This window comes from Aquarana catesbeiana, linkage group LG13 (assembly GCF_042186555.1).
Source record: "Aquarana catesbeiana isolate 2022-GZ linkage group LG13, ASM4218655v1, whole genome shotgun sequence".
Lineage (NCBI taxonomy): Eukaryota > Metazoa > Chordata > Amphibia > Anura > Ranidae > Aquarana > Aquarana catesbeiana.
Genome location: NC_133336.1, coordinates 91,867,909 through 91,892,075, shown reverse-complemented (window position 1 = coordinate 91,892,075; position 24,167 = coordinate 91,867,909). Strand labels below are relative to the sequence as shown.

The 24,167-nt window shown below is 42.2% G+C and overlaps 1 protein-coding gene across 2 annotated transcripts in view; it reads left to right on the top strand.

Annotated features, from left to right (window-relative positions):
• The window catches only part of PAX9 (paired box 9), a 73,078-nt gene extending 49,122 nt beyond the window's left edge, over positions 1–23,956 (top strand). Inside the window, exons 4-5 of one of the 2 annotated variants that reach the window (XM_073610022.1) lie at positions 17,915–18,140; positions 21,828–23,956. In XM_073610022.1, coding sequence (XP_073466123.1) covers positions 17,915–18,140; positions 21,828–21,922 — 321 coding nt within the window. In that variant the 3' untranslated portion in view covers positions 21,923–23,956. Of the gene's footprint in view, positions 1–17,914; positions 18,141–21,824 lie in introns of both variants that reach the window. The other variant, XM_073610021.1, reaches the window with a different exon arrangement.
• The last annotated feature ends 211 nt before the right edge of the window (positions 23,957–24,167 follow it).

Genomic DNA, 24,167 nt, shown 5'->3' with positions numbered 1-24,167 from the left:
GGGTGCAGTAGATCCCTGTCATGTTGCTAGGCAGAACAGGGAAATGCCTTGTTTACATAAGCATCTCCCCGTTCTGCCTCTCCGTGTCACGATCGTGGGCCACCAGTGAACATCGAGTCCGTGGGACCCGCGGCATGCTCCCGCGGCGCGCGCTACCCGCCGAAGACGCAGCAACGTACGGTTACGTTGTTTTGTGCACCCGTGCCACTGAGTTTTTTTTTCTTTTTTCTTACCTGTAAAGTAAAGGCATAATGTGCTAGTATTCATCGCATCGCCTCCCCGCTGGAGGCTGCATCCATCTTCACCTGTCTTTCTTCCGGGTCCACGGACTCCGGCTGTGTGACTGCATGGAGTCACGTGACGTCACTCACATGCATGCGGGAGCCGCCGGTCATGGCACAGGCTTCTGAAGAAATGGTACAGGCGGCCGTAGGAGATATTTGCAGTACCTATAGGTAAGCCTTATTCTAGGCTTACCTATAGGTACGAAGAATACATGAAGGTTTACTTCCTCATTAAGAAATCACGCAGAGGCTACTGACTGGTGAATCTCCTATTCCAACAATTAGCTTCCCTACATAGATTCACACAGGAAAACCCTTTCTGAGTCAATTCAAGGTTGTTATTCAGGCTTATAGGTTACTGACGCCCTGATGAATTTCTTTTGGCTGCCAAAATGCATTGGCTGTTTTTTTTAAGCCTAAATAGATAAATTAATTTGGACTTATTCTGAATTTTGTCAGTGAATGCAAAGCATTCTCTGATTGGATGAGATGAAGATTGTGACATCACCGTCCCTCTTCTCTACCAATTTAATCTTTCCCAAGTATTAAGATTTTCACTGGAATTTTTGGGAACATGAAAAGTCTCAGTTTCACTCATCACTAGCAGTAAATGTCTAATGCCCCGTACATAAGAGCGGAATTTCCGTCAGAAAAATCTTGGATGGTTTTTCCGATGGAATTCCGCTCAAGCTTGGCTTGCATACACACGGTCACAGGAAAGTTCACTGAACTTTCGACCGTCAAGAACACGGTGACGTACACTACAACGAGCCGTGAAAATGAAGTTCAATGCTTCTGAGCATGCGTCGAATTGTTTCCGAGCGTGCTTAGGAATTTTGCGTGTCAGAATTGTTACAGACGATCGGGATTTCCGATCGGAACTTTTTCCGACCGAAAAATTGAGAACATGCTCCCAATCTTTTGCTGGCTGGAATTCCGCCAGCAAAAGCCAGATGGAGCATACGCATGGTTGCATTTTCCGACCAAAAGCTCTCATCAGTCTTTTGCTGGCTGAATTTCCGGGGCATAATACAACGACCGAAGCACAACAGAAAATGTACTATTAGAAATACTTCTTAGAGGTCTGTGAAGCACCAACCCGCACCGGCAATCTGAGGTATGCCATCAGACACTCCCAGTTATGTGCAGAACACTTAGAGGTACCTTAATAGATGTCTCCCAGCATACAGCTAGAAGAGGGCTGGTATTCACTGTATGACAAGGACACTTTCTAGTCCCAGTCTAGCACTCTGTGATAGATCACATCAGGAGGAACCTTTTCACAAAGATCAAATAAAACAACATAGCCTTTAATGCCTCTCACAAACAGCTCACCTCGCTTCCTGAAACCGGAGAAGGCAACAGGTTTCCATTATTGAAAAGTTAATTCACCTGCCACTTATCGTGAGAATTTGGGGCTCTCTAAATGTCCTCCGGTTTACTTCATATCATTCAAGATGATGTCTATACAAACAGAAGGAGCTGATCTCAATGGCTCAAGTTTAAAGAATCCTTTGTGTATCTCTTAAGGTCAAAACTACTGTGCAAACATTGGCTTTGTTTGTGGGTTTCTTACAATGGAAATTTAGGCTTCTAGTCAACAAGCTGTGAATTGTTTTTTGACTTACAATCATGTGGAAGACATTGAGACCCTTAAAGTGTATTTTCTTCTAAACAACTTCTCACACCAAATACCACAAATCCTGTTTGATTCACTTAGCTTAGATGTGCCAGTCATTGCTAGTATTGTCTATGACTAATCTATGATACACAAGCTTTCTATGCACCTGTCTATAATCCGGGCCTACACAATTCTAGGATGGTATTAAAGTAGATGTGGATCCAATCTCTAAAATCTCATATTAGCTTTAACATGAAACAAATATGTTTCTTTTAATCTCCAACTTATATTAAAATAATACCCAGTGATTCTGCCATAAAGGCCTTTGTTCAGGCTCTTCCTATTTTAGGGTGACAACACTCTGTCCTTCTCTCGCAATTGTTCTTCTACATTGTCATTCATGCTTTCCCAATGGACACTACAAGCAGCTTTGTTGATGAATATTACACAGGCATGGTAATTGAGACATCCATTGATAGAATGCATTAACTCTCCCTTAACATCCCACCCTCCCGCTGTTACTTACATTTGCTTTGCTCCTGCCACTCCATTTGTCTGGAGGAACACTTATAAATGCTTGGTACCCAAAGGTATGGGTTAGTATGAGACCTTTACAATGTCTGGGCCTGTCTGACCAATCACGAGGCCCAAGCACTGTTACTTGTGAGCGGGGAGGGGGGGGGGGTACATTAACTAATAAAGAGCTTACACAATGATTACACTAAAGTTGATGTAAGTGGAGGAGAAGGGTGCAGGGAGTACAGGAATCAGTAGGTAAGGGGGTGGGGGCTTAAATTGGCAAGTTCTCGTTAAAGTATATTCAAATCCTAAAGTGTTTTGTTTTTTTATACATATAACTTGAGATAAATGGTTCAAAAACCCAGTCAGGTTTTTTGTGTCCCCTTGCAGAAATTTCCATCACTTCCTGCCTTGGAGACACAACAAGAAGTGAAATATCTTCAAAAGGAAGGGGGGGGTAATTCCTTTTACACAGCTGTCCCAGATCAAGTGTACTCATTAGAAGATTAATCCTCTACTCCTGTACTGGTAAAATTCCATAAAACCTTGGATTTTCTAACAATTTATGTCCAAGGGTCTCCAACACAAATCTCCCCAGACAGCAATAAAAACCTGAAAGGGGCTGGCTGCTTATTCTCACCCACAACAAAACCTATGAAAAAAAATTTGGCTTTGAATACTACTGGAATTGTTTTAACTCTAAAAGCCTGGAATTTTTTTTTTAATCCTGAGGATATGCTAACTTTCCTCCAAAGAACTTTGTATCTTTATAGTTTGTCCCAACAAATTGTGTATCTTATATATGTTTTAACGTGATAGAATATTTAAACCTGTTTTATAATACAATCATTTTATATTAAATTTGAAAAAAACTTGTTTCCAGTAATTTTTCGAAACACAACCCCTTTCATAATCAGCACAACCCCTGACATTTACCCCAAATTATTATAATTGTCAAATTACAATGATATAAGATAAGTATGATTTTTTTTTTTTTTTTTATAATTGACAATTTTTATTATGTTTTTTATATTTTTTAATACAAAGGTAAAAAAAAAGAAAAGAAAAATAATAACTTTCACTGGATAGCATGCACGCTTCCATTAGTAAACTAAGAGGAGATACAGCCAGTTAGCATTACACACAAGAATCTAGAGTATATCTCAAAAAAAAAAAAAAAAGGGTAACATAGCTCTATAATTAGAATAGTGTGGGAGCCATAATCAAAGAACACAATAAGTGTGATGTCACATATTTGAGGTTCAAACCCAAAGTCAAAAAACGTTTCGCCTTCTGAAGTCTATTGAAATACCGGATACCATGGTGTAGCAGGAACATGTGATCTTCTCCCTGACCTATACTGGCCAAACGTTAGGTCTTAGTACTGTCACATAGGGAAGGTTATTAGCCCTTTGTAAGCTTGAAGACAGCTTCAAACTAAGCTTATGGAGGGACCTTTACTCAGAGCTCTGCAAGTGAACGAGGTGATGGATAAGCACAGGGGAGGCAAGTATTAGTGGGTAGAACCTGACACTTTTTTCTGTGTTCACAGCATTCCCGTACCACTGCTTCTCTGGATAGACCTTCTGTATCCATAAGCTACAGCCAAGTGAGCCGGTTATTGGACTGTTTGTAATGTACCAATGTAATCCTACAAAGGCACTTTTTACATCCGCAAAGCATAGTGATGCACCTGCCTTATATTCAGTACAATTCATTGTCGATGGCACCCAAAGGCACTCTACAGTAGAGGGTCAACCAAAACATAGTGCACCATTGCACTGCATTGTACAAAATGGCCATATGAGTTTTTCATTCATTGCAATGAATGGTACCCTATTATTAGTAAATGGGCTGCCTTATTGCAGCATGTGTTTAAACCCTTGATGATGAGTGTACACAGATATGTGGCTTCACGGAAGTGGGTCTTCTTCTGTGGGGCCACATATATTCGCTGCCATGTTTGTGCTGAGAGCACCGGGTCTCATACTAATAAGTGGGAACCAGGAGGACTGGTTCCCGACCATCTGACCACTGTGATAGCCTCTGATTGGCTATCACTCTAATCAGTTACTGTTATGTACTGTCTGGGAGAGCCTGAAGAGTAGAGGGAGACCTCTCGTACAGCTCCGGCTCAAAGACCACTAGAGCATGGTGAAGTAAGAGCGCCGACAAAGTCCTCCGTTGGTAGCGGTAGTAGCAGCTGATGAGTATTAGGACTAGACTGGATTGCTGAGCAGCAGAAGGTAGCAGGGGCAGCGGATGCAGGTATGCTGTGGATGCAGCACAGCGGATGCAGGTAAGTTGTAGATGCAGGACAGCAGTACTGGAGCTACACAGGCTGGAAGCAGAAGACTGGAGCAGAGTCAGACAAGCCAGGTCATACACGGAGGATCAGTCTATCATAAACAGCAGGCAGAGAATGGACAGAGTTCAGGCCGGGTTTGGCAACAGGAAATAAGGCAGACAGGCACGAATAATCAGGGTCAAGGCAAGCCAAAAGTCAAGGACTGGAGACAGCAGTGTGGTCAGAAAGCCGGGTCCAATACTGGATCAGATACAGGCACAGGATCAGAACACAGGGTAAAGCTGCAGATCAGACAGCACTGCACTAGTGCAGCTGCTGTCTTTATATAGGCCATTTGGCGCCAGCATTAATAGCTAACGCGTGCGGGTATCTTCGTGCATGCAAGATGGCACCTGCTAATGCACATCTGCGCATGCCATAGACATACAATAGTGACAGGGACTTTGTGGAAAGAGACAACTTGCCCACATCTCTATATAGATACACAATGGGGGATTTTCCTCTTAGTGGGACTTTGTAGGGCAGGAGTCTCAAAACAGTACATCAAGAATTATAAACAATAATTTTATTTATCAAAAAGTTTAAAAGACATATCAAATAGTGATCAAAAAGAAAAAAAGGAAATGGATGCCAACGTTTTTAAATGATATTGATACAATAAGTATACATGACAAATTTCAAAGGTACACTTAACCCCACAAGAGCTGTTTCAACAAGAAAAAGGTGTACAGTGAAGCCCGACGCGTTTCGAGGTTTTATGAATGTTGAGACCTCTTCTTCAGGGGCTGATGGTGAGGTATGTTATCTGTCTGAAGACATTTTGTACAACAAGAAAGAAAAAGAAGCAAAAAAAGCAGAATAAACAATGCCGTATGAACCAAGCATGATATAATATTTAAATATATTTACATAGCACAAACATCATAATGTAATGCAAACAATGTTCTAACCGTGTTGTTCCTTGATCAGCATCAAATAGCATCCAATTTTAAAAAAGAAGGTGTAGAAGGGACGGAGTGGTTTACCAGTGGGGTTCAGAACTGAGAGCCACCACTGTCACTAAAGGACCGAGCGCATCCACAACCCAGGACAAGACACAAAGGGCGTCCCATCCATCAGCTTGTGACACTGCAGGTGTTGGTTGTTGTAGAGTGTTATTGTCAGCTAGGGGGGAAAAAAGCAGTATAATAGAAAAATATCCCATGGAGCAAAGGAGAAGACAAAATTATGTCTTATTCAAAACGCACCTGCTAAAAAATTGGCAGGGCCGGGTGTGTGCATTCTATACATACCTCTCAGCATATATAGGGTGAATTACCCCTGTGTAGGCTAAAGTGAGGGTATCTCATGCGGCACTGTCTGGTCTATAATGCCGTAGTGAAGGAAAAATGCACCGTTGAAGCCCCTGCAGTCATTGGCTACAATAACAAGGAAAATGAATAATAAGTATAGGGTCTAAAATAAGATAGAATTAAAGAACCAAAACATTAACTAAAGATCAATCAGCCTATCATGCATAGAGACCTCTCTAAGCATGAATCAATGTGCTTGTACTCTGCGCCGAGTGAAATATCTGGATGCAGACCGGACAATCCCTCAGATCTGCATCGGCTAAAAGTTCAGAACCCCAGTAACACCACTGTTTGTTCCAAGGACCAAGGGGAATGCAAGAATGAAACTAAGAATGACACAGAGGGGAACAGCAGTGCACAAAGAGACATGAAACTACCTATAACAGGGACAAAAGCACAAAAAAAATATCACAATAGGGACCGGTAGGAAAAAGGGGGGGGGGTGTTTTATGAATAGATATCAGTGATAAACTCTACATGAAAGAAGCACACAGTGACCGAACAGTAGATCATCTTGTGCCTATCTCAGCCAGTTGTCTCATTATAATCCAATGGTGTTGATCAAGGTCTTGATCAAGGCCTGTCAGAATATGAATGAGGAGAGGGGGGAGGGGGAGGAAAGAAAGGGGAAGGGGGGAAGAAGTTTAGAGAGCCTCAAAATCACAGGAAGGACATATGGCAATATTAGACCGCATCAACTGGTGGTTTCACAATAAATGGGGGGTACTCACCCCGGGGGGATCCCACTCCGATCCCCCCAAGGTGAAGCCCTCCAAAAAAGGTCTGAAGGAGGTGGCATCGTTGAGGCCAGGTGCCTTGGTGGCCTGGAGACGATAGATCCACTTCTGTTCCTTCTGCAATAAAGTTTTGTTCCAATCCCCGCCGCATAACCCTGGGTGAACACGATCCAAAATCAAGAATGACACTTTGGGGAAAATACCCGCATGGAAATTGGAGACGTGTCTACCGTGTCTACCCAGCGGTAAGCTGGGATTGCATGATTTCATTGATGCTATATGGCGATATGCTCGCTGCCAGAACTCCTGGTTTGTCTTGCCCACATAATAACATGCGCAGTCACACATTAGTAAGTAAGTAAGTATAACACACAGATTGTTTTGCAATTTGCAAAGTGCTTTGGTGTGTATTTTTGACCATCGGGTAATCTAATGTTAAGCTTGATGTTCATAAATTGGCAGTATGGGCAACCACCACAGCGAAACGTTCCAGGACGTTTGCACAGATCTCGTTTGCCAGCACCACCACCTGAGTATTCGCTAGTTACCAAATTGTCCCTAATGGATCTAGCACGCCTAAAGGTAAAAGATGGTTTATCCTGTACATAAGGGCCAATGATGGGATCTAATTTAAGAACGTGCCAATATCGTTCAACGATGCTTTTGACCATTGTATGTTGGTTAGAGAACTTGGTAACTATGCGGATTGGATTGGTTTTGTTTTTGTTGGCTTCCGCATTGAAAACAAGCTCGTGTCTAGTTTTGGAACAGGCACGTTTAAAGGCCTTCTTTAGGCATATTTTAGAGTACCCCCGTGCCAGGAGTCTCCCCATCAGCAAGTCGGCCTCTCGTTTAAAGACTTAGTCGCTGGTGCAGTTCTGCCTGACACGAAGGTACTGGCCATAGGGTATTGAGCGAATCAGAGGTTGGGGATGGAAACTGGTGGCATGTAAAATAGAGTTACCCGAAGTCGGTTTACGATATAGCGAGCTGGCGAGTGAACCGTCATGTTGTTTGTGGATTGTCAAATTTGGATTGGAACAAAACTTTATTGCAGAAGGAACAGAAGTGGACCTATCGTCTCCAGGCCACCAAGGCACCTGGCCTCAACGATGCCACCTCCTTCAGACCTTTTTTGGAGGGCTTCACCTCGGGGGGATCCGAGTGGGATCCCCCCGGGGTGAGTACCCCCCATTTTTTGTGAAACCACCAGTTGATGCGGTCTAATATTGCCATATGTCCTTCATGTGATTTGGAGATTTGGAGGCTCTCTAAAATTCTTCCCTCTTTCCCCCCCTTCCCCTTTCTTTCCTCCCCCTCCCTCCCCCCTCTCCTCATTCATATTCTGACAGACCTTGATCAAGACCTTGATCAACACCATTGGATTATAATGAGACAACTGGCTGAGATAGGCATAAGATGATCTACTGTTCGGTCACTGTGTGCTTCTTTCAGGTAGAGGTTATCACTGATATCTATTCATAAAACACTCCTCCCATTTTTCCTACCGGTCCCTACTGTGATATGTTTTTCGTGCTTTTGTCGCTGTTATAGGTAGTTTCATGCCTCTTTGTGCACTGCTGTTCCCCTCTGTGTCATTCTTAGTTTCATTCTTGCATTCCCCTTGGTCCTTGGAACAAACAGTGGTGTTACTGGGGTTCTGAACTTTTAGCCGATGCAGATCTGAGGGATTGTCCGGTCTGCATCCGGATATTTCACTCGGCGCACGGGGGCCAATAATGCCATCCTTTATTTGGCAGTGTTTGGCCTCCCTCCTTATGATCGCTGATGGCCGGGATATGTTTATCCCGTTACCATAGCGATCAGCGCACCACGGGCCGCCGACACGGACGTCAGCTCCTTCCTAGTTCGGGTCTATGTGTTCCAGGATGTGACGTCATCCTCTCCTGGACTGGACTTGTGTGTGGGGTTTGGGGGCTGGCCTGCGCGCCGGGGACTCGGAGGGCGGCCCCTCCCACCAGTGATGATGCTTGCTCCAGTCAGCTGTTAGGCATCTGCTCTTAATGAGCGGTGCTATTTAGACTGCACGTGAAGATGCCTGATTCCACAACGGTGTGGGCATCGGACCGGACGTGCAGCCGTTCAACCTCTTTGAGGAAAGCCATGTAGCTCTCCCCTGTACACCATACGGGTAGCAATGTCTCTTGGAAACTCAGTGTGTATTTACATGCAGAGTACAAGCACATTGATTCATGCTTAGAGAAGTCTCTATGCATGATAGGCTGATTGATCTTTAGTTAATGTTTTGGTTCTTTAATTCTATCTTATTTTAGACCCTATACTTATTATTCATTTTCCTTGTTATTGTAGCCAATGACTGCAGGGGCTTCAACGGTGCATTTTTCCTTCACTACGGCATTATAGACCAGACAGTGCCGCATGAGATACCCTCACTTTAGCCTACACAGGGGTAATTCACCCTATATATGCTGACAGGTATGTATAGAATGCACACCCGGCCCTGCCAATTTTTAGCAGGTGCGTGTTGAATAAGACATAATTTTGTCTTCTCCCTTGCTCCATGGGATATTTTTCTATTATACTTCTTTTTTCTCCCCCTAGCTGACAATAACACTCTACAACAACCAACACCTGCAGTGTCACAAACTGATGGATAGGACGCCCTTTGTGTCTTGTCCTGGGTTGTGGACGCGCTCGGTCCTTTAGTCACAGCAGTGGCTCTCAGTTCTGAACCCCACTGGTAAACCACTCCATCCCTTCTACACCTTCTTTTTTAAAATTGGATGCTATTTGATGCTGATCAAGGAACAACACGGTTAGAACATTGTTTGCATTACATTATGTTTGTGCTACTTAAATTTAAATATTATATCATGCTTGGTTCATACAGTGTTGTTTATTCTGCTTTTTTGCTTCTTTTTCTTTCTTGTTGTACAAAATGTCTTCAGACAGATAACATACCTCACCATCAGTCCCTGAAGAAGAGGTCTCAACATTCATAAAACCTCGAAACGCGTCGGGCTTCACTGTACAGCTTTTCTTGTTGAAACAGCTCTTGTGGGGTTAAGTGTACCTTTGAAATTTGTCATGTATATTTATTGTATCAATAACATTTAAAAACGTTGGCATCCATTTCTTTTTTTTTTTTTGATCACTATTTGATATGTCTTTTAAACTTTTTGATAAATAAAATTATTGTTTATAATTCTTGATGTACTGTTTTGAGACTCCTGCCCTACAAAGTCCCACTAAGAGGAAAATCCCCCATTGTGTATCTGCGCATGCCATGTCCCTGACAGTTACTACACAGCCCACCCCTTTGTTTTGTTTTTTTACCTCTTAAATGGAGAAAAATATATATTCCCTGGAATTCATAAAGACTGGTGGAGGCAGCTTTTGCTAAAGAATCTGTCATGCATTCTAAAAATGGTGAAGAATGCGCCAAATGCATAAACCTATATATACCAAAAATCCCCACGCTACTGATTTCTATAGTAACGGCTCCTGTGTAAAATGCAGTCAATGTTCTTATAATTATTATAAGAAAATGTAATATTTAAAAATTCATTAACTTGTTTAGAACTTGTACTTGAATTTGGCTCATGCTGCGCCACTTTTAGAAAGCACACGAGACACTTTCACACAATCGGTCTGAGCCCGTTTTTCTCTCTGTACAGCAAAACAGAGTTGGCCTTAATTAGCTCCACTTTTACATTTAGCGCATTCAATATGACACAATGTAAAGGTGGCGCATTTTACAACTACCAGAATTTGGTGCATGAGTCCTTATCAGAACCAGAAATGGTTCATGAATTAATACAATAAAAAGGGGGATTAACTCCAGAAAAGTGGTGCTGTGGTTTTATTGTATTCTCTCCACTGTATCTTTTTCTCCCTGCGGGAGGAGAAAAATGTAAGCAAATAAAAGCATGTGTAAAAAAATTAACAAAGATAAAATAGCTAGATCAAGGTTTGATCTAGGTCAGTGTCAGGGCCAGAGTTAGGGTCAATGGTCAGGGTCAGAGTTAAAGGTTAGGGTCAATGGTCAGGGTCAGAGTTAAAGGTTAGGGTCAATGGTCAGGGTTAGAGTTAAAGGTTAGGGTCAATGGTCAGGGTTAGAGTTAAAGGTTAGGGTCAATGGTCAGGGTTAGAGTTAAAGGTTAGGGTCAATGGTCAGGGTCAGTGTTTTTTAGGTTGGATAAAAAAAGCGAAATGCACACCTTTTTCTGGGCCTCACTGCAGGTACAAACAACAAAAACCCTACACATATGTGGTATCCCTGCGATCATCAGGAGTAGGAGAATTTATTTTGGGTTGTTCTTTGTTGGTAGGGTTATGGCAATAGCAAGAAATATACAGCTACATTTTTAAACAGAGGAAAGAGAACTGCTGCTCACAGGTGATTACCATCGGTTACTAATCCAAGAATGATCCCATGAGGTGGGATGCACGCCCTGCCACTGCAGCAGTAAACATGAAACAGAGAAGTTTGGATCGACAGCACACCCATGCAAATTGGATTCCTTTATTGACAATCATAAAAGCAATGGATGGGTACAGGCAGGGGAAATGCAGATAGGTTGATGCGTTTCAAACTATAAAAGTGCTTTGTCAAAACCACATACATTTTTTAGCAAATGATAATTTTTTTACTATTTTGTGCCAGTTTTCCTTTGATAATGAAAAAAAAAATCAGGAGCTATCCATTACTATTTGTGAAATAGTGATGGTATTTGCACTGTGAGAAAAGAAAATGTGGGAGGGGCTAAAAATAGGATGTGATGGTGGAAACTAAAACAGTATGTGATAAATGCAACCAGGTGCACATACATCAAATACATTTGTAACAAATAATACCTGGTGTAATAAGATAATCCCAAAAATATATATATATGGAAATAGACACTTGTAAACAAAAAGAATATATAGCAAGCATATGTGTCATATAACTACATGATCACTAATATGAAAAAAAGTCCAAGAAACCTGTCAAAGTATATGAAAAAATGACAGAAAAAATATATATACTAAAACAGTCCGTATAAGGTGAAAATAGATCAATCCCACCACCAGAAAACATTTGTGTACCAAATGAAATCTTCAGTCATAACACCTCTGTGTCTGCAAGCAGCTCACCTTACTGCTGTAAGGTATACAGCATAGACTGGTCACAGATCACTGGTAAGGCTGGTGGATGCAAAGGTAAAGGAATATCCCATATGTTGCTTGGACGGTCCCAGTGGTGAATGTTTAAGACGATATGAAAAAAAAATATATAGAAAATATATAGCGTAACACCGCAATGAACACAGTGGGACAGGAACGGATCAGAAAGCAATGCACAAGAAAAGAGGCTGTAGGAGTTGGTTATGGAGATGTAAGAGTTTCAACATCAAGCCTAGTGGGTGTACGTGTACCAGACTGGACTCTAGATGAAACAACATTGGCTGTGGGCTGTCACAAGGAGTCCAGTAGAATTACACCGCTATTAAAAATTAAAAAAGCCAAATGAAAGCCTAATTTGTCCTGAAAGAAAACAGGGTATAATTTATCAGATACAGGAAGTAGTTGCGATGATATGTACAGTTTTACTAACACACGTCAAAGTTGCAAAACTGCATTCAGGCATTAAGATTTGTTTTCAGGGCCGGTCCTAGACGGGGTGCACGGGGTGCAGTGCACCCAGGCGCCAGAGAGGTGGGGGCGCTGAAGCGCCGGAGTGCTCCCTTCTCTCCTCCTCCTCCTCTTGATTGCGTCCGGCGGCGGCGCTCTCCGCCGGTGTTAAAAGAAGAAAGGCGCCGCCGCTGTGTGTGCTGCTCAATCCCCTCCCTCCTGAGCGGCTGGTCTCTGCGTGGAGAGAGACCAGCCGCACAGTGATGTCGCGCGGGGGGGAGGGAGCGGAGGAGCGGTATGTGCCCGACACATTCTGCTCTGTGTCTCCCACTCCTGCCTATTTTAAACTCCTTGCTCTTCACCCGGGCGGCGCGGCTGGCTGCACACTGTTCTCTCCTCTTCAGCTGCCGCCCGGGTGTATATATGTACTCTAATGGAGGGGGGGGGCTGTACAAATGGGGGGGGGGGCTGTACAAATGGGGGGGGGCTGTACTAATGGAGGGGGGGCTGTACTAATGGAGGGGGGGGGCTACACTAATGGAGGGGGCTGTACTAATGGAGGGGGGGGGCTGTACTAATGGAGGGGGGGGCTGTACTAATGGAGGGGGGCTACACTAATGGAGGGGGCTGTACTAATGGAGGGGGGGGGCTGTACTAATGGAGGGGGGCTACACTAATGGAGGGGTCTGTACTAATGGAGGGGGCTGTACTAATGGAGAGGGGGTCTGTACTAATGGGGTCTGTACTAATGGAGATGGGGTCTGTACTAATGGAGAGGGGGTCTGTACTAATGGAGAGGGGGTCTGTACTAATGGTGGGGTCTGTACTAATGGAGAGGGGGTCTGTACTAATATGGGGGTCTCTACTAATGGAGGGGGGTCTGTCCTGGGGGGTCTGTACTAATGGAGAGGGGGTCTGTACTAATGGAGGGGGTCTGTCCTGGGGGGTCTGTACTAATGGAGAGGGGGTCTGTACTAATGGAGAGGGGGTCTGTACTAATGGAGGGGGGGTCTGTACTAATGGGGTCTGTACTAATGGAGGGGGGGGGGGGTCTTTACTAATATTGGGGTCTCTACTAATGGAGGGGGGTCTGTACTAATGAGGGGGTCTGTACTAATGAGGGGGTCTGTACTAATGGAGGGGGGGTCTGTACTAATGGAGGGGGGGTCTGTACTAATGGGGTCTGTACTAATGGAGGGGGGATCTGTACTAATATGGGGGTCTGTACTAATGGAGGGGGTTCTGTACTAATGGAGGGGGGTCTGTCCTGAGGGGTCTGTACTAATGGAAAAGAAAAAAGGAGCAGAGAAGAGGATTGTGGGACATATAGTCCCGAGAACTGGCAGCCCCACTGTAACACGGAAACTGCAGCCCACACAACATGCTCAGCTGAATGGGAAAGAGAGAGAGAGACAGGAGCCTGGGAAAGTTTTCAGGGAAGTACACCCAGGACTCCAGAGGGAGAGGACAGTGCTGAGAGAACACCATCAGAGAGAGAACCCTGCTGCCCTGCGCCACCAGAGGGAAAGCCACACAGCCTAGCGCCATCGCTGGCATTGAAAGGAATGGAGTCATTGCAGGAATACAGCGGAGTCACCATGGGCAATTCAGAGTGAGCTGACTCCTGATCAAAGGAACCGTTGCTGTATCGCTGGGTCAGGTGAGAGGGCCGATCGGCCAATATGTACTGCAGTCTCTGATCATCTCCTGTATTATGTCTGCAGTCTCTGACCATCTCCTGTATTATGTCTGCAGTCTCTGACCATCTCCTTTATTATGTCTGCAGTCTCTGATCATCTCCTGTATTATGTCTGCAATCTCTGATCATCTCCTGTACTATGTCTGCAGTCTCTGATCATCTCTTGTATCATGTCTGCAGTCTCTGACCATCTCTTGTATCATGTCTGCAGTCTCTGATCATCTCCTGTATCATGTCTGCAGTCTCTGATCATCTCCTGTACTATGTCTGCAGTCTCTGATCATCTCCTGTATTATGTCTGCAATCTCTGATCATCTCATGTACAATATCTGCAATCTCTGATCATCTCCTGTATCATGTCTGCAGTCTCTGATCATCTCCTGTATCATGTCTGCAGTCTCTGACCATCTCCTGAATCATGTCTGCAGTCTCTGACCATCTCTTGAATCATGTCTGCAGTCTCTGACCATCTCTTGTATCATGTCTGCAGTCTCTGACCATCTCCTGTATCATGTCTGCAGTCTCTGACCATCTCCTGTATCATGTCTGCAGTCTCTGACCATCTCCTGTATCATGTCTGCAGTCTCTGACCATCTCCTGTATCATGTCTGCAGTCTCTGACCATCTCCTGTATCATGTCTGCAGTCTCTGACCATCTCTTGTATCATGTCTGCAGTCTCTGACCATCTCCTGTATCATGTCTGCAGTCTCTGACCATCTCTTGAATCATGTCTGCAGTCTCTGACCATCTCTTGTATCATGTCTGCAGTCTCTGACCATCTCCTGTATCATGTCTGCAGTCTCTGATCATCTCTTGTATCATGTCTGCAGTCTCTGACCATCTCCTGTATCATGTCTGCAGTCTCTGATCATCTCCTGTACTATGTCTGCAGTCTCTGATCATCTCCTGTACTATGTCTGCAGTCTCTGATCATCTCCTGTACTATGTCTGCAGTCTCTGACCATCTCCTGTACTATGTCTGCAGTCTCTGACCATCTCCTGTACTATGTCTGCAGTCTCTGACCATCTCCTGTACTATGTCTGCAGTCTCTGACCATCTCCTGTACTATGTCTGCAGTCTCTGACCATCTCCTGTACTATGTCTGCAGTCTCTGACCATCTCCTGTACTATGTCTGCAGTCTCTGACCATCTCCTGTACTATGTCTGCAGTCTCTGACCATCTCCTGTACTATGTCTGCAGTCTCTGACCATCTCCTGTACTATGTCTGCAGTCTCTGACCATCTCCTGTACTATGTCTGCAGTCTCTGACCATCTCCTGTACTATGTCTGCAGTCTCTGACCATCTCCTGTACTATGTCTGCAGTCTCTGACCATCTCCTGTACTATGTCTGCAGTCTCTGACCATCTCCTGTACTATGTCTGCAGTCTCTGACCATCTCCTGTACTATGTCTGCAGTCTCTGACCATCTCCTGTACTATGTCTGCAGTCTCTGACCATCTCCTGTACTATGTCTGCAGTCTCTGACCATCTCCTGTACTATGTCTGCAGTCTCTGACCATCTCCTGTACTATGTCTGCAGTCTCTGACCATCTCCTGTACTATGTCTGCAGTCTCTGACCATCTCCTGTACTATGTCTGCAGTCTCTGACCATCTCCTGTACTATGTCTGCAGTCTCTGACCATCTCCTGATCTATGTCTGCAGTCTCTGATCATCTCCTGATCTATGTCTGCAGTCTCTGATCATCTCCTGTACTATGTCTGGGGGTTCTTTCTAACAGACTCTCTAACAGAAGCCCTCTTTGTGTGCATCAGAGAGACTCCCCTCCAGGTCTCATTAGTGTACGCTCTTCCTGTATTTTTTTTTTTATTGTTAAAAGATCATGGGAGGATCCTAGGGTAACAAAGAGTTCTTAGGAGAGCATCTCTGTGTTTGAGTCATTGCCATAGAAACATTTGTAAAGGGGAGGAGTTGGTAAGATGACCACGCCCATGTGGGGGCGCCAGAAATATTTCTGCACCCAGGCGCCGGTGACCCTAGGATCGGCCCTGTTTGTTTTACCCTCCATCATGAAGGAAATAAGCACTGCAACTGTCTAAATCCATTGGTAAGAATATAATACATGCTACTTCAAAGGATATTCTTCTGACATATATATGACAGAGAAAGGCAGATCATTTTATGGGATTTCTTCCCAAACTTGCTTGGCCTTTCAGGACATTTTATTGTTCAGCTGGATCAGAATTTAAAACTGCTGTAAGTCTGGCACATTGCTTCAAATGAGGTTCTATTTTTGGGAATAAACACATATTAAAGGAATTACTCTGCAACTCCAAGGCTTTATTTGAAATCGATAGTACATTGGCACCCTAGTAGTAAAAAAAAACAAATAAATGACAACCAACTTTTCAGTCTTTGGCAGCCTGGATTTTTTTTTTTCAAGCTGAAAAAAATTGTTTTACAAAGTAGCTTCCATGTATCTTTTTGAAAACCCCATTAAACATATCATTTAAAATTCTGTATTATTTATGACATTTTTAGTAACATTTCTAGGGGCTGCTTAGCCAATGTTTTAGAACAGTTCTTCTTGCAGTGCACTGCGCTCCTGTATGTACCAGTATAATATGCTTTCAAACTGAGAAACTTTTTTTTTTTGCATTTTAAAGTATATATAAATATATATTTTTTGCTTGTTTCATTTTTTTTTTTTGTTTGTTTAGTTTGAAAAGATTGGGGTAGGTTTAGAACCTCAGTCATTTTTTTATTGCTGTCATCTCTATTTGTTGTGATTTCCATAGTAATAAGAACAGGATATGATGGGAAATCCAAAACATTACAGTTCTCACCGGAACAGGAATGAAGGGGAAGTTCTTATTAAAAAGATTGTAAAGTCTCGCTTAAAAAAAGTGAAAATCGGTGGCTGAGTATTTAACGTCCCCTCCTCCCCCCCTCCCGACTGTTCACTTGAACTGTCCAAATATAGCCAAATTATGCTGTAGAGATGCATTTTTAACTCTGCACTTTTTGGCTATACTTCTCCTACGGATTACAGGAGTGCAGTTCGTTTTTAGACTCCTGTGACCCATTTTCAGCCAGCAGTGGGCTAAAGCCAGCTGTCAGATGATGTTACAGAGCCGGTCAAGGCCCTGAAAACATCCCTAACATATGGTTGTGTTCCGCTCAGAAGCCTGGACCAGCACCTGGCTCAGCCTCTCAGCGATTCTCCAGGAGCCTGAGCCAGCCCCTTTTTTTGCAAAGCCCATACTTCTTTTTTAAGTTTTATGGGACCATTCTGCAACTACGTGCAATACAGTATACTGCCTCTGCACTGCCTCTCAAATGCCCTCTGAAAAGCAATCTCTTCAGAGGGCACCACAAAACATTCAGTTTAGCTTTGGATAGAGTGGGGTATGGTACTGGTTAAAAACCCTAGCAGCATTTCTTTACCATCTGTGTCCCATTAAGGAGATTTCCCTTCATTTTCTGTCCTGGAGATACACCAAGAAGTCGGAGGAAATGACTAAATTTCACAAGAACAAGTGTCCGCAATGGAAGATTTTCCCTCACCTCCTGCTTTGGTTACAACTGTAACATTTTGGATTTCCCATTGCCTGTTCTCCTTGTGACAATGGTCACCAGAACAAATAGAGGAGGTGAACCTCCCCAGCAGGACACAGACAGCAATACAAACCTAACAGGACCATTTTTAAAAATTAGGAGCATTTGGCAACAAAGCAGCATTCTGGTGGTAGCTCAAATTTTTATGTTTATTTAAATATATTGCACTAGCTATGTTCTTTGTATATCTGCAACATGATGTTTATCTGTTTTGTAGACAGCCAGTGGTTTACCAACTGTTGGTAGCTTTGTGGCAGCTTCGGGCATGACTTCATACCCCACTTCTGCACCCGTCTCCCCCTATATGGCGTATGGCACAGCAGCACCAACAGGGTATGTTACAGGACATGGATGGCAGCACACGGGAAGCACCCCATTGTCTCCGCACAACTGTGACATCACCGCGTCACTAGCATTTAAAGGCATGCAGACAGCACGAGAAGGTAAGCAAACAAACCTGGGATGGTTATTAGCACATAGTAGTATAGGAAAGGTTTCCGCGCTCACGGACCAAGGCTTGCAGCCCCCCCCTTTTTTTCCCCCTTCCAGAAGGGTGAGATATATATTGAATTTATAGATAGGGGTAAATGGCGCTACCTGTGTTGGATACCTAGTTACATGTATATACTCTACTGGGTGTGTAAATGTGCACTACTCAAAAAGTAAAAGTAATATAAATTACAAAAATAAATATGTGCCAGTATGGGCTAAGTGTCCCGTGACGATATGTGCAGCAGATAAATCCTTATTGTGAAAAAATCCTTATTGTGAAAAAGATTTTAAATACACCCACATCAGTGACAGATTACTCAGAATATATAATCACTCTAGTAACCGTCCCCTCTAAATGCGTTGAAGGGGATAAATGAAATAAAACTATAGGTAAAAATCCTCCTTCCACCTCCTGTGATCATTAGTCAACACTCTGCTACCAATTATTGGTATAACATCTGATATACATATACCACATTAACTCCCCAGCAATCAACAGGGCAGCACAATATAGCCTACCCGCAGTACATCAGCGTTAAAAACACCATATAATAGAAGTGTACATCCTTGTGAAAATATTTAGAACCCCATTAAATATATAAAAAGAGTGTATATTAAAAAATGAAAAAAATTAATTGTGAAAAAATTGTGAAAAAAATATTATTTTGTTGTGAAAGTCCCAGCTTGGAAAGTTCCATATAATTCCATCACATTCAGATATTCTGTGTAAAGTTACTTTTGTGACTGCGACAGTTGATATCCAGTGACTCCGGTGCTCCCCCTCAAGGATCCCCACTCACCAACTCCATGCACCCCTACAGGGGTAATCAGCATATACTCTCCAGTACTCGGTGGCGTCTAGGGTTCCAGTAAAGTTGTCCCTGGGGGTTTCCACTCCAGATGCAGTATGTCCTTCAGAGCTCCGGGTTCCCCTCATAAGAAAGAGACAGGGCTCCCATAGTGTGATAATGTCATTGAAATTTATTAAAAAAATGCTGTCTCCATGTTATTAGCACATAGACTTTGTATAATTGATTGTTTCTTGTATTATGATTATCATTTTGAAAAAGATCCATGTACACACTTTCCTTGGTTTTCTTCCCATATAACAATAACATCTGATCTTCAGCAAAGAAACAGATTACCCCAAATAAATGTTCTCGCCCATAGATAGAGGTGCATTGTAATTTTCAGTAAACAGATAATTGGTGGTGGCCAATACAGTGTTCTAAATACAACTCCTAAAGTCCTTCACATTTTACCTATATTAATATAAGTGATATTGACCAGTCGGTAACCTGGCCATTAGATATATCCCATTATAGAGCAGTTTAAAGAAGAACGCAGTTCTGATCAGCATGTATGTGCTTTTTTTCTTAAAATGATTTTATTTATAGTTATTTTGTACATATTTCTTTCATCGTTTATTGTAGTTCGAACAACAAAAATAAAAATATGCTTTTTATTTTGGTAAAGTAAATATAAAATATTATCTATGCATATTATTTGTGACTGTTGTCATCATAGCAATGACTCAGCTCAGTAGGAGCTTTCTATTTGACAAAGGGAGTTGGAAAGCAAACCATGTTGTGCTGTCTTTTTAGATAACCCATAATGCTTTGAGAACTCTTTATCATGTATTAAATGTTAATATATAATAATTGTGTAATAACTAGTCAAGCCTAGGTGACTCAGGTCAGTGCCCACCCAGACAGTTCAGCACCAGTATTCAAGAAGACCCAGGACTGTCCAAATCTCATTAACCAGCTTTCTTTCCACATTAATCTTCTCACTTTCAAGTTGGCAGAGACCATCATGGTTTCCCTGACTGTTAAATGTGGTAATGTCATCTTGCATTATATAACAGGACATCTTCCTGAATGCTTGTAGCTCCTTCAAATGTCAGGGCCCATAGTGAGTAGGCAAGAGACTACCCTGCAGTCCCCTCCAGAAGACCCTGTATCGGTTGGGTCTGTTACAGTTATGACAAACTTTATTATACTAGAAATTTTCCTGTATAGAAAAAATAGCACCCATAAATCTCAAGAAATACCAATAAGGTTAAAGTGGATCTTGCATGAAAAATGAAAGTACTGCTATTTGAAGCAACAGGAGATAAAAAAAACAACAACTTAAAGTGTAAGTAAACCCTCCTGTTGTTTTCAGCCAAAGAAGCTGCCATCTTTCCCTCTGTTTAATCTACAACTGCCACGATGCTGCACATGTGATCAATTATGACACCAGCCATTGGATGGTTTGACAGTTTGGTTGAGAGCACAACCAATGGGAGTGCTGCATTTCCGGCACATGCCGGAAATTAAACTGTTTTATGGCTGGGTTTACTACCGCTTTAAAAATGAAAGTACTGCTATTTGAAGCAACAGGAGATAAAAAAAAACAACTTACTCACCCCTGGCCTTCTGGTGTCCTTGCTGAGATGCCACTGCCATCACTCAACTTTCCAGGGGAATGCTGGGAAAACTGAGAATATCAAATCTTGGGAGAAAATGCCAGGATGCCAATGGTATACCACATTCCATATCAAAGGCAGCTGAAAGCCAAATGACTGGAGACTAGAGATGGGATGGCCTGGAAAAAAAAATAGAAAAATTGGGAATTTTTTTTTTTCAAAGCCATTTTTTTTCAAAAAAATGGAAAAAAAAGAAATGTGGAGTATGTTCTTTTTCAATGATAAATAATATCTTTAACACGGTATTCAAACTATATAACATGAAACATGTATGATACTTTAAGTAAAGTCTTAAATTATTGCTATTAAATTAAATTATTAAGTTCTGTCAGCTGAAGACAAGCAAAGCCTGGAATACAACTCAAGTAACACTGTAGCTGCTGACTTTTAATAAACAGATGCTCATCTGTCCAGGAATCCTGCGCTGTACTCACCAGAGCTGGTTCTTTGCCGGTCTTCAGGCCTCTGGCGCCGGTACGTTAACTGTGGGAAGCCAGCTGTGATTCCTTGCGGCTTCACAGCTGGAAGACATGCTGTGCCCTGTAAATGGTCCCCCAGCCTCCTGGGACCTGTGATGTGTCCCAGAAAGTTGCAGGCAGGATAGAGCAGGGGGCAATTTCTGCTCAGTTTCTGCCAAAACTAGGGGCTAGTTTGCCCCCCCCCCCCAATTATCTAATTATGGCAGAGGAGGGGGAGAAGAAGATGAGCAGAACTTCCCCTTTTGGGTAATGTTCCACTTTAAACAATAAAACACTCTATTCCTTTTTTGTTAGAGAGTGTGTGTATCTGTGGGAAGGGGAGGGTTGTATTTATAGTAGTTTTTTTTAAGATATATATAGTGTTTTATTTAGTTGTGTTTTCCTTTATTTTTGTGTATTTGATCTTTATTTGTGTACCGTCACTTTACATTGTATTTTACTTTTATTTTTCATGGTCTGTTGCTGTCTTTATTTAAACAAAATAATGAGGATAATGAGTGGTTATTATTTGGCACACTAACAGGTCCAGAATAGTTGAAATGAGCATAACGGTCTGTTTGAATTCAGTAAATCAACCCTATTGCTACATGATGTGACTTCTTTCTTTTTTATTTGGATGGTTCAACATGAAATATGTTCCTGTTCTACAACCAGTTTACAATCTGATGTTGTTTTATTTTTTTCAGCAGAGGAAACTAAAATAAGCCTCCAGACCCGCAAATCACCACAGTCCTACCACACATCCCAGCGCCATGGAACAGTTGCCCACATGCAAAGTGCGTAGAGAACATGAACGTATTCTGCACACTGACATACAATGTCAAACATTCCTAGGTCTATCATACATCTGGAGCTCTGCCAAAGATACGCCGATCACATAGATCTCTATGTGAACACCTGACCACTTCAATGGTACATCCAGCTGCCTCTCCTTGACTTGGATGTGGGGTCAGCATGAAAGATACACACCTGGCGGACATACTGTGAAAGAATCTCCAGATTCAGTGATCCACATCTCTGCACCTTCTAATGGAATTTAAAACATGCCACTTTGCAACTGAACGTAAAGAAAAATAATAATAACTTTTAGCTACCCGATGATCAGAGATTGTGCCTTTATGAAACTTGTGGATTGTAGCTTTTTTTAAAATGAAGAGGCTCACACAACGAAAAAGAAAATCTAGCTGCAAAACCCAAGCTAAATGTGAAAAGGAAATGAAGGGACATTGGATTTGTACCTCATGCTGCATAAAACTTTGCAGAACGTCAGCAGCTAACACGAGGGATTTATGGGTTTTAAACCCGAACTAGACAAAGGATTAAGGTCGCTCAAAGTGATCAAGCCAGATGAGATCTGGAGGACTTGTTCAACCAATCCAAGATTCAGGCTCTTAACCTTTATAACAAGCCTTGGTCAATGGCTATCATTTTTGATAGATGATACACATAACTCAACAGGCAACATGATAATATCTTATGTCCATTTGTAATGGTTTTAATTATTATGGTCCGATTTAAATGGGTGGGAGGGTAGGGGTAATATTTTTTTGGTCTTTTTGAACTTACAGTTTAGATTGCTGTGTACATAATTTTAAGTAACCCTGGTGCCTGTTCAAGCCTAAGGGCATTACCATTTTTGATAGTAGTTTGATATACTTAAAGCAAGTCTCAGATATGATAAATATGGGTGCTGGCTGACCTCACTGCTTTGATACATCCAATTTCTCAACCTAGGTGAATGGGTTTTGTAGGGTTCAGTAAGGCCCCTACTTTATAAAAGTTTCATTATATTTGCCATCTCTTTTTGTCATCAGTAGAAATTCCAATGATGTAAAGCACTCTTTTTTGTGCCCAGGAATCTCCTGATTTCTGCAACCAATGCTGAAACTGGATGGATCTTTGGCAAAAAGTGTTCTGTGTATGGTCACACTTGGTGCAGATGGATGATGACACGACATGAAAACATGGCTGGAGCCATCAGGAAACTGTGTTTTGCTTGAAGAATTAGTTTAAAAAATAGACTAATTTGATATTTAAAGTATTTGTCATTTATGCCAAAAGACTGTATTTTGTCTGAAAAGCAATGATTTGGGATACCTGGTGGGCAGGACATAGTTCAACCAGAGATGGCTTGGGCTAAAAACTTAGCCAAGGTCTAACAAAGTCAGTCTGCTTTTTTAGTTATTGGCAACTATGCACTTAGTGATCATTAAATTAATCAGAAAATAAAGTCTAAGTTACCCAGTGAACTAAAAAACATTTCACTTTGGACATAATTTAATGGGAAGTCTTTTGATTGCTGAGGAAGTATACAAAATGGAAACTGTGCCTTATGTTTTTACAATCCATTTGAGTCCTGGCTGAGCTTTTTTTAAATTTATCCCCAAGCAAAAAAATGTATTACTGTGCATTATATGTTTTCTAATAGTAAATTATTGTACAATGCACTAGTCTTACAGGTTTGTCTGACCTTCAATGCCATCATCATTCTGTGCTAATGTTGGGTTTATCAAGGGATTCATATGAAGCACTTAAATCCATAGACTGTAATCAGAAGTCAGACAATATGTGTTTGATATTCTTGCAGGTCAACAATCTCTTATAGGTCAATGACAGTTGGATTGGGTCTATTAAGTCTCAACTGACTATGGGCATAGAGCCTCTATCATATGCTACTATGTCTAAGAGTTACTTGCTGCATCAGCTTAACAATGCATTAAATGGAATAATCCATAAAGAAGTTTGTGCCAGTGCCACTTTGCTGTTTCTGTATGTGCTTTATCATGTGAAGCAATAAAGTGGAGGACATCTTGTCTTAGTTTGTGTGGATGAATTGGCAGGAATATAATCTTGCTGGAAGAGAAGAAACGAGCAAAAAATAAAAAAGAGAAATATGTACAGAAATACTACTCATTGAGTGGTGGATACTCAATGTGACTATGCTGGCACACTAATCAGCATTTGAGTGAATGAGAATTGGGTGGTGTACCTGAATACCTCTTTATTTTAGTCACCTGGCATCGCCTGCG